General features: G+C 48.6%; 1 protein-coding gene across 4 annotated transcripts in view; it reads right to left on the bottom strand.

Annotated features, from left to right (window-relative positions):
• PBX3 (PBX homeobox 3) overlaps nucleotides 1–12,750 on the bottom strand; it is a 128,339-nt gene that overhangs the window by 73,033 nt on the left and 42,556 nt on the right. Inside the window, exon 1 of one of the 4 annotated variants that reach the window (XM_019510919.1) lies at nucleotides 4,195–4,216. The exons of the other annotated variants lie outside the window; for them this stretch is intronic. Within the exon in view, the coding sequence (XP_019366464.1) occupies nucleotides 4,195–4,201 (7 nt within the window). The 5' untranslated portion in view covers nucleotides 4,202–4,216. Of the gene's footprint in view, nucleotides 1–4,194; nucleotides 4,217–12,750 lie in introns of those variants that run through there. 4 annotated transcript variants of the gene reach the window in all.

Here is a 12,750-nt window from a genome sequence, read left to right as displayed (position 1 = left end):
CGAGCAGAGACTGCCCTTCCCCATCACACTCCTCTCTTCTTAACTGCTGATAAACTGGTATCTCCTCTTTAGACCAGGCGGGTTTCAACAGCATGAAGGACAGTGGTGGTATGTCATTGCATTGGAGGTGGAGCAAGAAAGAGGGACACTGTAGCTTGCCCCACGCCAGCCCTGGCAGAGGCTCGGGTGTAGGACAGAGACACAAGAGCATCTCCATCCTCATCCAGCCTCCCCCTCTGACTCGGGTCAGCAGCAAAGCCCAGCCAGTCTCCCCTCTGCTGAGTGGGGACACCACTGCCCTGGGAGTACATCAGGATGGTGAGCAGCTCTGAGCATGCTGTGCACTTGGACACAAAGCATTTGTGCCACGCAGGCCTGCACCTGGACCCAGCCGGCTGCCATTCTCAGTGTGGCACTGGCTCAGGTTGTCTTGGGTCCAGTTTATTTGTGAGCCCTTGTTCTCCAAGCCTGGGAACCTGGACCCCAGGCCAGCCCTTTGCTCAGAGGCCCCATCGGTCAGTGCAGAGCGTAACATGGTTTTTAAAGGGGTAGTTCTAGCTCTGGGGCTGAGGAGAGAACCCCCCGGGTATGACCTCCACGAGGACTGTCCAACTCGGGCCCAGGCGGCTCTGTATCAAAGGGCCCTGGTAGGAAGCAAGTTTGAGAAGCCAACAGTAAAAATAGTTTGAGTTCCCACAGCTCCATCCCCAGGGGACAGGACAGAATGTGTTTAAAACACTGTGCTTAAAATAACAACACAAGAAGGTCCCCCGCCTGGTAACCCATTTTACCAGGTTCCTTATTTTGAGAAGTTTTCAAAAACTGTTTTAAACACGTGATCCCCCCACTCCCTGGGGAAGGAGCCAGGATGGCTGAGCCCAGATTTAAAATCAAGTTCTCGGGATGCTTTCTCAGCACGGTCTCACAGATATAAACAGACAGACCGGACCAGCAGCTGTCAGGGCAAAATCCTAGAACTCAAGGGCGCAGTAAGCTGCAGGCAGGGCAGGGTGGGTGAGTTCCCCTCTGCTCCGCATTTACCTCTTGCTCATGGCAGCTGCAGCCCACTCGTGCCACTTGCCTGGTGTGTTGAGGGCCCCAGACCTGCAACTGTTCCTGCCATTTCCCTCTACTCCCAACTAAGCAGAGCCAACATATGGCATGCAGGGGCATGGAGCCACAGCCACCCATATTCAACCCATGCATCCTTCAGCCCTTGCAGAGAGACCTGCAACAGCTCAGCTCTTAGCTATTGCCACTGCACGCTCCAACCCCCTCCAGGCATGGTGGCTGCCCCATGTAATAATCCTTCCTTATGGGGTCTTTAATCAGTGCTGCTTTCCAGCAACACAACTCAAAAGTGTGTTGAATGAAGGCTGTGTCTGGCCACTCTGAATAGTCATAAAAGCCAAGCCAAGCATCCGGCGCTGAAACTCTGAGCTCATATCTCCAGCCTCCAGAGCCAGTCCACAGGGCCCAGTCACAAATGGGATGGGTGGTGTGTGCACGGAGAATGCCGTCTGTTCCACGTGCTGCCCAAGCGGACTCCTCCTCTGCTAGAAACCAGCAGATGCCCTGATGCTGAGATGTCCAATAGGAGCCTTCTCTCTGGAGCAATATCTTAAACAGGAACATGGAAACAGAGAGAGAGCGGGCGCCACACCTGGGACTAGGAGGCATCACCCGGGAGCTGGCAGCACAGAGCAACACAACGCCCAGAGAAGCTGGAGCAAGACGCAAGACCACTAGCCCAGGCTCAATGCCACGCTGCATTCACCACCCACATACTAGGAACTACCATGAGGTCTCTCACCTCCTGGAATCCCTGCCTACCGCTCTCTGCCGGGGCAGCCAGGCAGCAGCACTCGCTTGCTTGGCCTCTCATTCTCCTGCTTGCAAAAAACCTGGTCTCCGATTCAGAGATCTGCTCTTGCCCCATCTGACGTCTGGAACATACGTTCAAATGTATTTGAGTGTTAAAGCAGCCGGGGGTGGTGGAAGAGGACCCAGAAGTGCTCCCTCCCTGCAGCCCAGACTACTCCGTTATTCCTGCACTGTCGTTTTACAGTGGGCTTTTTCCTGCTGCGTCCCTGTGTCCTCTGTGTTTTCAGCTGCAGCATGTTTGCTTTGATGGTGCCTTAACCCAGAAATAGTCTGCAGTTGTTTACCCACTGGTAGAGCTTCAAATATTATATTCTCACATTTTTAAATCAGTGCAGACACCTGAGACAAAAAGTGTCCCAAAAGCTGCCCGCAAGAGCTACATGCTGGTCACTCTTTCTTGTCAAGGTTGATTTATTGCCTCCTTGCTGTTCAATTTCACATTTTGTCCTCATCATATCCGTGGCTCATGATCATTCTAGGCTGACCCTTGTAGGGCAGGCAGGGAATATTGATAAAACAATTATCTGTTAGCCGTTCATTTGATTTTCCATTTCAATTACGGATTGCACGAGGCAAAAGGAAAAAGATTGCATCATTGATTTTTCTACCTTACAACAGTAAAGAGTTGCTTTGATGGTTATAAAATGAATGCAACTCAACCATGCTTTTAAAGGTCATATTTTTTGTTTTACTGCATTTTTTTTAAGTCCTAATATATGCAACTGTACAGGGAAAAAGAGTGTGTCGTCAGATCGGATAACTAGAGAAAAACCTACACGTATCAGGGAAATACAGGTGGGGGGAAAAAGGCATGCTCTAATGTATTTACAATAAATCTGATTCTTCCCTAACAAAACTCTTCTGAATCATTTCACAGCTGAAACTGATCCGTGTAGTCAAATGCCTGCCTGCAAATGTTTCTCCTTGCATGGAGCTAAGGAGAATTTAACAAGCCATTCCTGGAAAAGTGGCCTCCTGCCTGATGACGAGCTCCTTGCTCTGACTCTCGACTCTGCAGCATTATTGCACATTAAGAGTTTGTTTGGTGCGTGCAGTATGCAGAGAGCTGTTGCAAAAAGAGATGTATTATCCCTACTAAACATAACTATGTTAAAACTTCACCTATCTGAAAGGATGATAATGTGCTATTGCTAGCCAGTGATCCAGGACGGTCACACTTGCACAGAAATGGTGCTGAACCTACTACACTTCATTACGGTTCAGTGCATGGTACAGCTCCAGGGGATTTTCACATGGCCGACCTTAAGAAAAGTTCAGCCTTTGATCAAGGTTTAGTGTTCCTGGAGTTAGCAACGGTACAGGAAAGGGTTTCCATTTTCTGTGCCATAAGGTGCCGATGTTGATCTCCTTAAAGCCCTAGAGTTTTCTTCCAAGACTGGATTATGCTCAGCAATTAAGGTAATGAACTAGCTGAGGTAACAAAGCATAATGATCTCTTTTGTCCTTTGAATTCTTATGAACTCCGCTCATTCACAATAGTCTGGAATGCAAAGCTTTCTCAAACACTGCGCGGCTTAAAACTATGTAAAAATGATTACTTCCATTATGCCTTCATGGTTTGACATTTTTAATTTAAACACCTGTAATATTTAAGCATACTTTTCAGAACCCAAATACCCACTCTCAAAGAATGCACGCTTACATTCTGGTAATATTTTGACATCTTATGAGTATTATTTTAATGCCTGAAAAGATAATGTGACGAATCCATTACAAATATATCAAAATATGTGTATGTGGGGCTGTTTCCTGCTTTCAGTTCCAAAACAGTGGATTTTTTTTTTAAATGAGGCACAAGCATCTGAGAGAGCAGCAATATTGTCATTGTCACAAGGCAGCGTGTTGTGTTAATAATGGGAGCAGCCTAAGCACATTGTCTCTCCACGACATGTGCAGGCAAATGCAACAGAACTTTTCCTTCAAAGCGAGTGCTTTTGTGCTGTATTAAACGTCGCCCTCCAAGCTGCAATCTATTCCCAGGGCCAGGTATTTTTTTATGTAGCTATTTCACGTTTTAAAAGGGTTTACTTAAGGTTTTATTTATTTATTTAGCAACATCTGGCTACTATTTTTACATTTTTTTCAAATCTTTTGCATGATATAAACCTTCTGCACTGCAGAATCCGCTGCACTCTGATCTTTCATCTTAACACATTTCCAGCCCCAAATTTCACTTCAATCTCACCTCATCTCTCCATACTACATTAACCCCTGGCAATTGCCTTCCAAATGACCCCATTAAGCTGTAATTGCCTCAGCAGGCCTGCACTTTCGCTTGTAATTCTGTACCTCTCATCTCCCAGACGTTCTCTCAGCATCATTTCGTGTTCTGGCTCCCTTCACTGAGCTCAGCTGATGACCTCGCTGCACCATGGCCGAAATGACTACTAAAAGCATAACAGAGACGGAATTCCATTACTTATTTTTAAAAGTTCTCTGGTGCCCTAATGTAATATTCTTTGGGGACTGTTGTCAAGGATACCGAGCACCAGCCATTAAAACCTTTTGTTTCCCAAGGCATTCTGTCTTTTATTAATAAATAAAGATAAAGAGAAGCTCATCCACCCTCCAGAAAGTCAGCATGTGCGTGCTGGGGTCTGCTACAACTTCAATTCCTATTCTTCCCCCTATGTGTAGGGAACGGGCTGAGCCATAGTGAGGCGTGGGGAAATCCAGGCTGGAAATGGCTGTGTGCTCTAGATGGCAAAACTACTACTACACCCAAATAAACTCAAGCCATTCTGCAGAGGATTTTGCAAGAGCAGTTCCACATAGTAACTCTCCTTCCTCTGACACATGCTCCGTTTCCCCTCTGTGAGGAAAATTAGGACTGAGATCTGAGTAGCTGTATGCATGGACACAGAACAGACCCCGGGTGAAAAACTAAAGCTATCATAGCCCACTGCCAGAGTGAACAGTCTATCAAGGATAATGGGAATCCCCAGTGGGGATGAGCAAACCAGCATGGAAAATGCTAGCTACTTCTCTAACTGGGCTTGCGGCTCCGGCATGTTGAGCAGGAATCTCCTCTGCTCACAGACGTTGCAAGATGGTCAGGAGACATATATTTTAGATTGAAAATTAATTGGTACTGGATCCAAGCAAGCCTTTGTAGCAAGCAGTAACCTTTTCATTTTATGGTCATGACACTGAAATATTAAGAGCCCTCTTCTCCCATAAACTATATAAACAGAGGCGCTCTGAAAAATGGAGGCAGCTTTTTCCGTGGCAGAGAAGGAGTTCTACTCTTAATTCATAATAAACCGCGGCGCAGTGGCAGGGAGGGGAGACAGATTTGGAGCAGGGAGCTGCCGGTGCTGGTGAGAACACTCCTTTGTTTTAACACATTTGTGACGGGTGGGCCTGCAAGGCAGAACAGCGTGTGGGACGCGGCAGCCCAAATCCTGTCGGCTCCCTTGTCCATCCCCAGGGCACCCGAACGCCAAGGCAGCCTGGCTGCACCTGTCCTGCTCACTGATGTTTCAGGGAGATAAGACAGGGATCAGCAAGGGGAGCCAGGGCCCTTACACACCTTCATGGGCCATGGCAAGAGTCCCTGTTTCCCAGACAGGGCTTGAAAGCCCAGCCCTGCTTTGGGGAGTGACTAATAATCCAGCACTCCACGCATGTTATCCCACAAATCGGCACACCTTACAGCTGCTATAAACGCCGCTTGGGATCTGAGCATTGAGCTGGCTCCTCTGACCTTCCCATTGTCAGTGAGAGGCGCGATTCTGCCATGGGAACTTGCCGTGGAATCTAACTCTCTGACGGGGCTTGGCATGCCCAGCCAGCACATCTGACTGCTTACTCCTGCTGAGTAAGGAGGTGCAGGGTGACAGCGACCGCCACTGCACGTGTGCTCGGAGATGTCACACAAAAAGGAACTCAGAATAATACCAGGCACATGCAAAGGTTGCAAGTCTTGAATGGCGGCTGAAATTCCTCCTCCCAGGCCTTGTCGGGCACCAGGGTGGCAAGGATCTTTCTAAGCAGCTGAAACAGCAGCTGGGTTTTTATACCACTCGTTTCCCAGTCACAAGCGAGCCAGAATATTAACTACAGAGTAGGACAGTTTAGGGTCCCAGCTAAGAGTCCTGAGAACGCACCATGTTTCTCCTTACTGCAGGATGGGGAAGGGCTGGATCTAAGGAAAGAGAGCTTCTGCATGCCATGAGCCCCTGCACTGACGCCACCAACTTGCACTTGGCACGCAGGGAAACGGGATGCCCTGGCCACAAGGCATGCCGGGGTTCCCGGCAGCAAGCGATGGAGTGCAGCACGGTGAGACAGACCAATGCTGGAGAACCAGTGTGGACAGACGGGTCTCTACAGGCTGCCCCCAGCTCAGACGCCACAACCTCTCTGACATGAGACCATCACAGGACCCCTTCACAGGGCAGGAATGCCGTCGGTCTGACAGGCTCGCGGTTCTGAGATGCCAGGAGAAAAGACTTTCCCGAACGTGACAAACTCAAGTTGTGGAGTGTTCCTGCTGGTGTGGCACCAGGGCTTGCTCCTCTCCTCTCCTCTCCCCTGTCTGCATCTGAGCTGAATATTACAGCAAACAGCACAGCTCTATCTGTATTTATTCTACGCACTAGGCAGGAAATTTCCATTTCATGCATCGCTCACACTTTGCAGCGATTCCGCGGAGTCAGTGCTTACACTTAACATAAAACCAAGAGGAACTCTAATTGGTTTGTTGTTGCCATTGTTTGAAAATTCAGTTTAGGCTCATTGGGTGCCGATTTTGTTTGCTTTTCAGCGAAGCTTGTGGGAGTGCAGTGAACAGCAGCCACGGAGCTGGAAACGGCTGTGCCAGGAGTCTGGTGGGGGCATTAGAAAAATGCCATCTCGTGTCATGGAGTCACTTTGTGCAGCAGGGACACGGCCATGACAACAAGCGCTGGACCCCACCACACCTAGCAGTTCCCTTCTCCAAGGTCCCACTGCATCTGCCGTCTGTCCCCAGCCTCTGCTTTGGGGCAGAGATCATCTCTATTTTGTGTCTTCCCCTGTGCTAAGCTATAACACCACACTGTAATTCGCTCCCACCACAGCCAGGGGCTGAGAGTCATAGATGTTTTGCTGGGGGATACATACATGGATCTCAGCAGGTCTGCATTACTGGCTTAACCATGACTGAAATGCTGCACAGGTCTTCCATGGCCTCTGCGGGGATTGGAGGGCTTTCTCTCTCTCTCAACGACATACTGAGTCCCAGAGATGGACACAGATGACTCACACGTAACCACAGCCATTGACCTCAGGAAAGCCACAAAGATGTGAACAAATGGGAATCGCCAAAGGCAAAGTAGTTCCTTGCCCTGGGCTTTGCAGGATGTCTAGTGCAGCACCCAGACTTCTAGCTCATGAAGTGAACCCCAGTTAGCAAGAGGTGCCCATCACACCAGGACCTTGAGGAGAACAGCATGGTGTCAGCACTAGAGCAGAGGCAAGCAAGGACAAATAAGTCACACCCCAGGTCCCCTCTGCTCTCCCTAGGGAGAAGAACTGAGCCTGGGAACTCCCTGGCCCTGGTATTTCTTGGCTCCCTGGGGGGAGCAGGATGAAACCTCTGCCCTCACAGAACCAGGGAGGCCATGGAGCAGCAGGGAACCCGCCACCATGTCCAGTGGAAGGGGGGAAGGAAGCACTGGTCGTGATCGGGTTCTGAATGGGCATTTTTGGAGTACCCAAGATGACTGGTGTGCCATAGAGAAGCCAATGTGAATGGCACCACATGAAAAACTACTTAAAATCACCGAGGTTTGACTTCATCATTTGGTTTTTTTATCCTTTAAACCTATGTCCCCACAACTGCCACTGCATGAAATGGTGGCTGGACAAATCAAGCTTAAAGCAGATAGGCCATCTGCACAAGCCCACAAGAACACAGCTGATCTGATCCGCACAGCGCTGCTGCCAGTCAAGCAGGCCTTGAAAAGAAAAACAAAGGAGTTCCCAAAGCTTTAGGAGGAAATCTTCAACTTGGGACAATTTTATATTTATTCCACAGACTTCCCCATCTGTGAAAATATTTCTGTGGGACATCTGAAGTGCCAGCTGCAGGAATGGGCTGCGATCATGCATTGCACATCTCCACTGTTCTGTGACTTTCCCATTTAAATAGGACAGCCACAGGACAGTTCCAGTGTGCACTGGGGGAAATGGGGAACAGTCCCACAGCTGGTATTTGTATTTAGGGCGAGATGTTAGGAATGACAGCTTGATGGGACAAAAGACCCAGGCCTCCAACGGTGTTCTTTGGGCCCGAAACTTCTCCCAGTAGCCTTCCTTGTGCTGCCATCTATCTGATGTCTGTACAACTTGCTAGATACCCCAGCTTCCCTGCTGTGTTTGGCCTCAAGAATCGCTGGGATAACTGCAAAAAGAAGAGTGTGCGGGTAACACCCTGATTTAAGTGCCAAGGACAGGATTGCTTTGACCCACAGATGATGGAACAGGATCTACAAGAGCAAAGAACGGCAGGCATACGAGCAGGGTGTGACTGCCCGTACGTGCATCACTGCAATGCAGTGCTATGGGGTCTGGAGCCCCCAGCCCTCCAGAGGCCCAGTAGGCAGGCCTTGCAGCTGGGCCTGGGACATGGTAGATCTACATACGGCAATACTAGTACAAGTGTCCTCTGTAAGCAGCCCTCATATCCAGACCTTGTCTCCCTAACAGCCCACCCAACCCAATCAGGGCTGGCTACAAAGTCCCCTGGCCCAGGCTGGTGGCACTTTCTGAGACAAGCTATTTTGCTGGCTCTCCCATAGCTCATGGATGGTGGTGCTGGCTTTGCAGCAAATACACATGCAGGGAGATTTTACACTGGAAAAATAAATACTGCACAATTCACCCCTGGTGAATCCCCAGTCCAGAGAGAGACCTTCTAAACCAGTTAGTTTGTATTAGAAAGGACACGTGTGATGACTGTGGTGTTGTGGAGTAAGTTCTTTGCTTTAATGCTGTTCCTCAGAAACAGAGCTTTTAAGTGCAAACCCATCTGTGCAAACTCCCAGTCATTTTTCTCTTGTGTTCTTCGGTTTTCATTGCTGATAGATGTGAGCAGTGTTAATTTCAGTGCAGTGACAAATACAGCATCACTTTGCAATATGACCCTGTTAGATAAGCTCCCTTGGTCCCAGGCGGACCCATCCCTCTCCTGCAAACTTGCCTCAGCTACAAACGAGTCCTACAATGTAAATGTCTCCTAAAAGAGAAATACTGAATGACAATGCAAATGCCTCCTAAAAGGGAAATACTGAATGATGAGATGCAAGAAGGAATAGGACTAAAAAAAAGAAAAGCCTCCCGAGCAGTCTGGCCCTGGCACCCGGAGAGCAGTGCTCAGTGCTGCAAACAGACCGCGAGGACCAAGAGCACCGGAAGGCCCAGATGATAAACATTTCATCTGAAACAAAATATTCTTTTTGTAGCTAAAATGATACAAAGCAGAAGCTGACGATAAATTTTTCCTTTCAGTTTTAATCAGGCTTCCTGTTGTAAAAGCGCAGCAGACAGTGACGCGAGACACTGCCTCCCAACTTCGCTTCACCTTTGCAGTTCCACCAGGGACACCATGTCAAGATTGCTCAGCTTTTTTGATGAGTGCTGCGTGGGTAACTAATGTGTAAATGCAGATATGTATAGAAAGCAGTTTTGACAGTGATGTATTGCAACTGGTTCCAGATGTCGGCAAGGGATGCTTGGTCAGGCACCTGGGGCTTGCCTGCCACAGAGCAGCACCAGCACCAAGCCCATCTTCATATAGATCACAAGGCTTTAACTCCCCAATTATAATCTTATTAAACAACCATCACTCGAGCTTCTGCTTCTCCTCGTCCAGGATGACTACAAAATATCTCTGTGTTGTTGCTCACATTTTAATTTTAATTAAGGGGAGATAAGCTGCAATGTGAAGCTTAGCATTAAGCCCAGCAGTTTGGCTGTCAACGGAAGACTTAAAAGCAAGCTGTTGAATCAGTCAAAATTAACCTGATATTAAAGTTTAACTTAATATATCCTGGTATTTCCATGTGTGCATGGGTATGCGTGTATATATTATACACATATATGTGTGTGTACTTACATAGAAATATGCACACACACAGAGGAACAGCATTAATCATGACTGCCCGGGGTTAATGTTTCATGATATACCCCCTTGTTACTAAAGTACACGTTGCGAACGGTACATTCCCTATGAAGATCACTCGCAGGTAGTGGATTTCAGAACAACCTGCTGTGGAAGCTGTTTTAAATGAGAAGCTGGGAGCTCTGTCCTAACCAACTGCACAATCCACTGGAAATGCATCTGCTACAAAAACACCGTGCCAAGCTGCAGGTTGTATCAGCTGCATCTAGCCCCGAGCTGTGTGCAGCAACCGGTCTCCCCTGTTACATACAAAGAGACAGGCCCAATCCTGCCTGGTGCGAGCTCCCCAGCTCCCACTCAGCACCTCCCAGGCCGGGGATCTGTATTTGCTTCCAAGAGATGTTCACAAAAGGGGAGGGGGGAGAGGAGTTAAAAACAAAATCTTGTATTTAAAAAAAAAAAATCTGAAGCTTAATTAGCTTGATAACCATCATACTCTGTGCCCAATTAATGCTAATGAGCTGCAGGAAGCTACAACCAAAGGAATAACTGAGTGGAGTGCACAATATATTCCAAAGGACAGCATTTAACCTAGAAAACTGATAAAGTTGCACTTCTTACAGGGGAAGTGTTTGTAGCTCAGCTCCAACATCAGCGTTTGGTCTAAAGGGAATTTTTTCAAACAACCTGTCTGTCTCCCTCCTCTTTCAATACAAAACTCCCAGCTCCAATCAAAACAGCTCTCAAGGGATCACCTAGCAGCTACACTCACTCCATGTGGTTTTGATATCAGGCATTCTCTCATTGATCAAGATAGTTGCAGAAAGCAAGCTTGCTGCTTATCCTAGAACAAAGAGGGAGACCTGTGCTACTGATTTCCCCTATCACATCAAAGGGTTCAGGACACTTAATAAAAGAGCAAGCAGAAATGAGGGGCGGGATTTAGTATTATGCAGCAACTCTGCTTTTCCGCAACGTCAATGCACGCTCCCTGCTACGTGCCTCCCTGAGCCCCTCCACATCCCACCACCCCTGCATTGTGTTTGAAGCCCCCCGATCAATAACCTCCTATTATGAGTAAACTGTTTAACTATAGCCTAATCTGGTGTGCACGGCCTAACGTCACTTGATATATTGATTGGGGGGGGAAAGACAGACTGGCCAGACTCTGCTACTTTTCCAGTTGGATCATCAAATTTATTTCTAACCTGCATTTAAATGATCAACCTGTAAAATTTTATTACTAGCACAGAATACACTAATGAATGGTGCCAGATAGCACAAGAGCCGTAAACTATTACTTCCTTTCTGCTTATAGGGCTCCTGTTATGACAAATCTTTATTAGCCATTTGTGGCATGTACTTCACACTGGGTAACATAAACCACTCAGTAGGCTTTTTCCCCCCCATCTCATACAACTGGAAGACTTGAGCCCCTCATCTCACGATCTCGTCCTCACTACAAATCAGTGTAGGTGTTTGGGGCGCTCTGATTTACCAAGGACTCGACCATAAAGCGCTCGGTGCTTTGGGACTGCAGACAGCAGCCCAGGGAGCTCTCATAGCATGAAGGCAAGAACTAGCCGAATGGCAGACTCTCCGTGTGCTGGCCCAAGGAAGCGATTGAAATGCCTCCCTGGGAGGCAGACGCATTAGGGGAAAGCACTATTAATGGGAGCCTGGATCGTGGTAGGCCAAGAGGTGTGCCGTGTTCCTTGGTCGCTAGGCAGCTACAGCTGTAATGCCCTCCCATCCGGGAGGACAGCTGGACTGTGGTGATTGCCTGCTGGCAGGCCTTGGTTTTCATCAGTGTCCCAAGGTTTGGGATTGAGATTACCTGTACCTGTGCTGGCCAGCTCTGCCTGATGCATGACCTGACCAGGACTCTGCCACAGAAAGATGCTGCTTCCCTGAGGGCACTGCTAGAGTCCACACCGGCCCGTTTATCGAACCCCAGCGCATGGAAGCCCAGCACCTAGAGATGCCACTTCCATCCCAGCGGTGCGTTTACATACTGGGCCAAATGCCCCAGATGCTCTCCCTACAGCAGGCCCACCGCTCCCACATGAAGAGCTGCCCCCTGTAAGGACATGCTGTCCATATGAATCAGAGCCCAGTACCCAGTGCCCTGCACACAGCCCCGTCAGGAGTCACCAGAACAAGGACCAACAGGCCAGAGTGACCCCCTTCTCCTCTGTGCCCTGGGAGCCCCCTGGTTTCACCCCCTGGGCGCAGAGCTGCCTGTGCTGGTAGGGTTCAGGCAACATTTATCAGGGTATGGTGGTAGATTTTGCTCTGTCTTCTCAGCCTGTTTTCTGCCTTTGACCTGACAAACTGGTCAGAAGTTCTCTTTGGCAGACCCCAGACTGACTTGGGCAGCTAAAACCAAACTGGAATATTGGGCAAGCAATTAAGGCGGTTGGGTAATTGCAAGGAATGTTAATTCTTCCCTCCTTTGTAGTTCTGAACAATGGGTGGTTTACAACCACGACATCCCCTTCTGTGTGGAACATGACATGTGGGCAAGTGAGTCAAACAGCACAGGGTGCCCACATAGCCCAGCAGGTGCCTACACATGTGACAAAGCACCGAGTCTCAGGGAAAATCCCCGCTCTTCCAAGCACACTGCGCTGCTTTGTGCCTTTCATTGCTTTTGAAAGAGGAGGAGGAGGAGGAGACACTCTGGGGGCCTACAGGAATTTTTTTTTTTGAGAACCAAGACCCTGACCCAAAACCCA

This window comes from Gavialis gangeticus, unplaced genomic scaffold, assembly GCF_001723915.1.
Source record: "Gavialis gangeticus isolate Ggan-Ray unplaced genomic scaffold, GavGan_comp1, whole genome shotgun sequence".
NCBI classification, from domain to species: Eukaryota; Metazoa; Chordata; order Crocodylia; family Gavialidae; genus Gavialis; species Gavialis gangeticus.
Note: the sequence above shows the minus strand (reverse complement) of the source record. Positions and strands in the feature narration are given on the sequence as shown.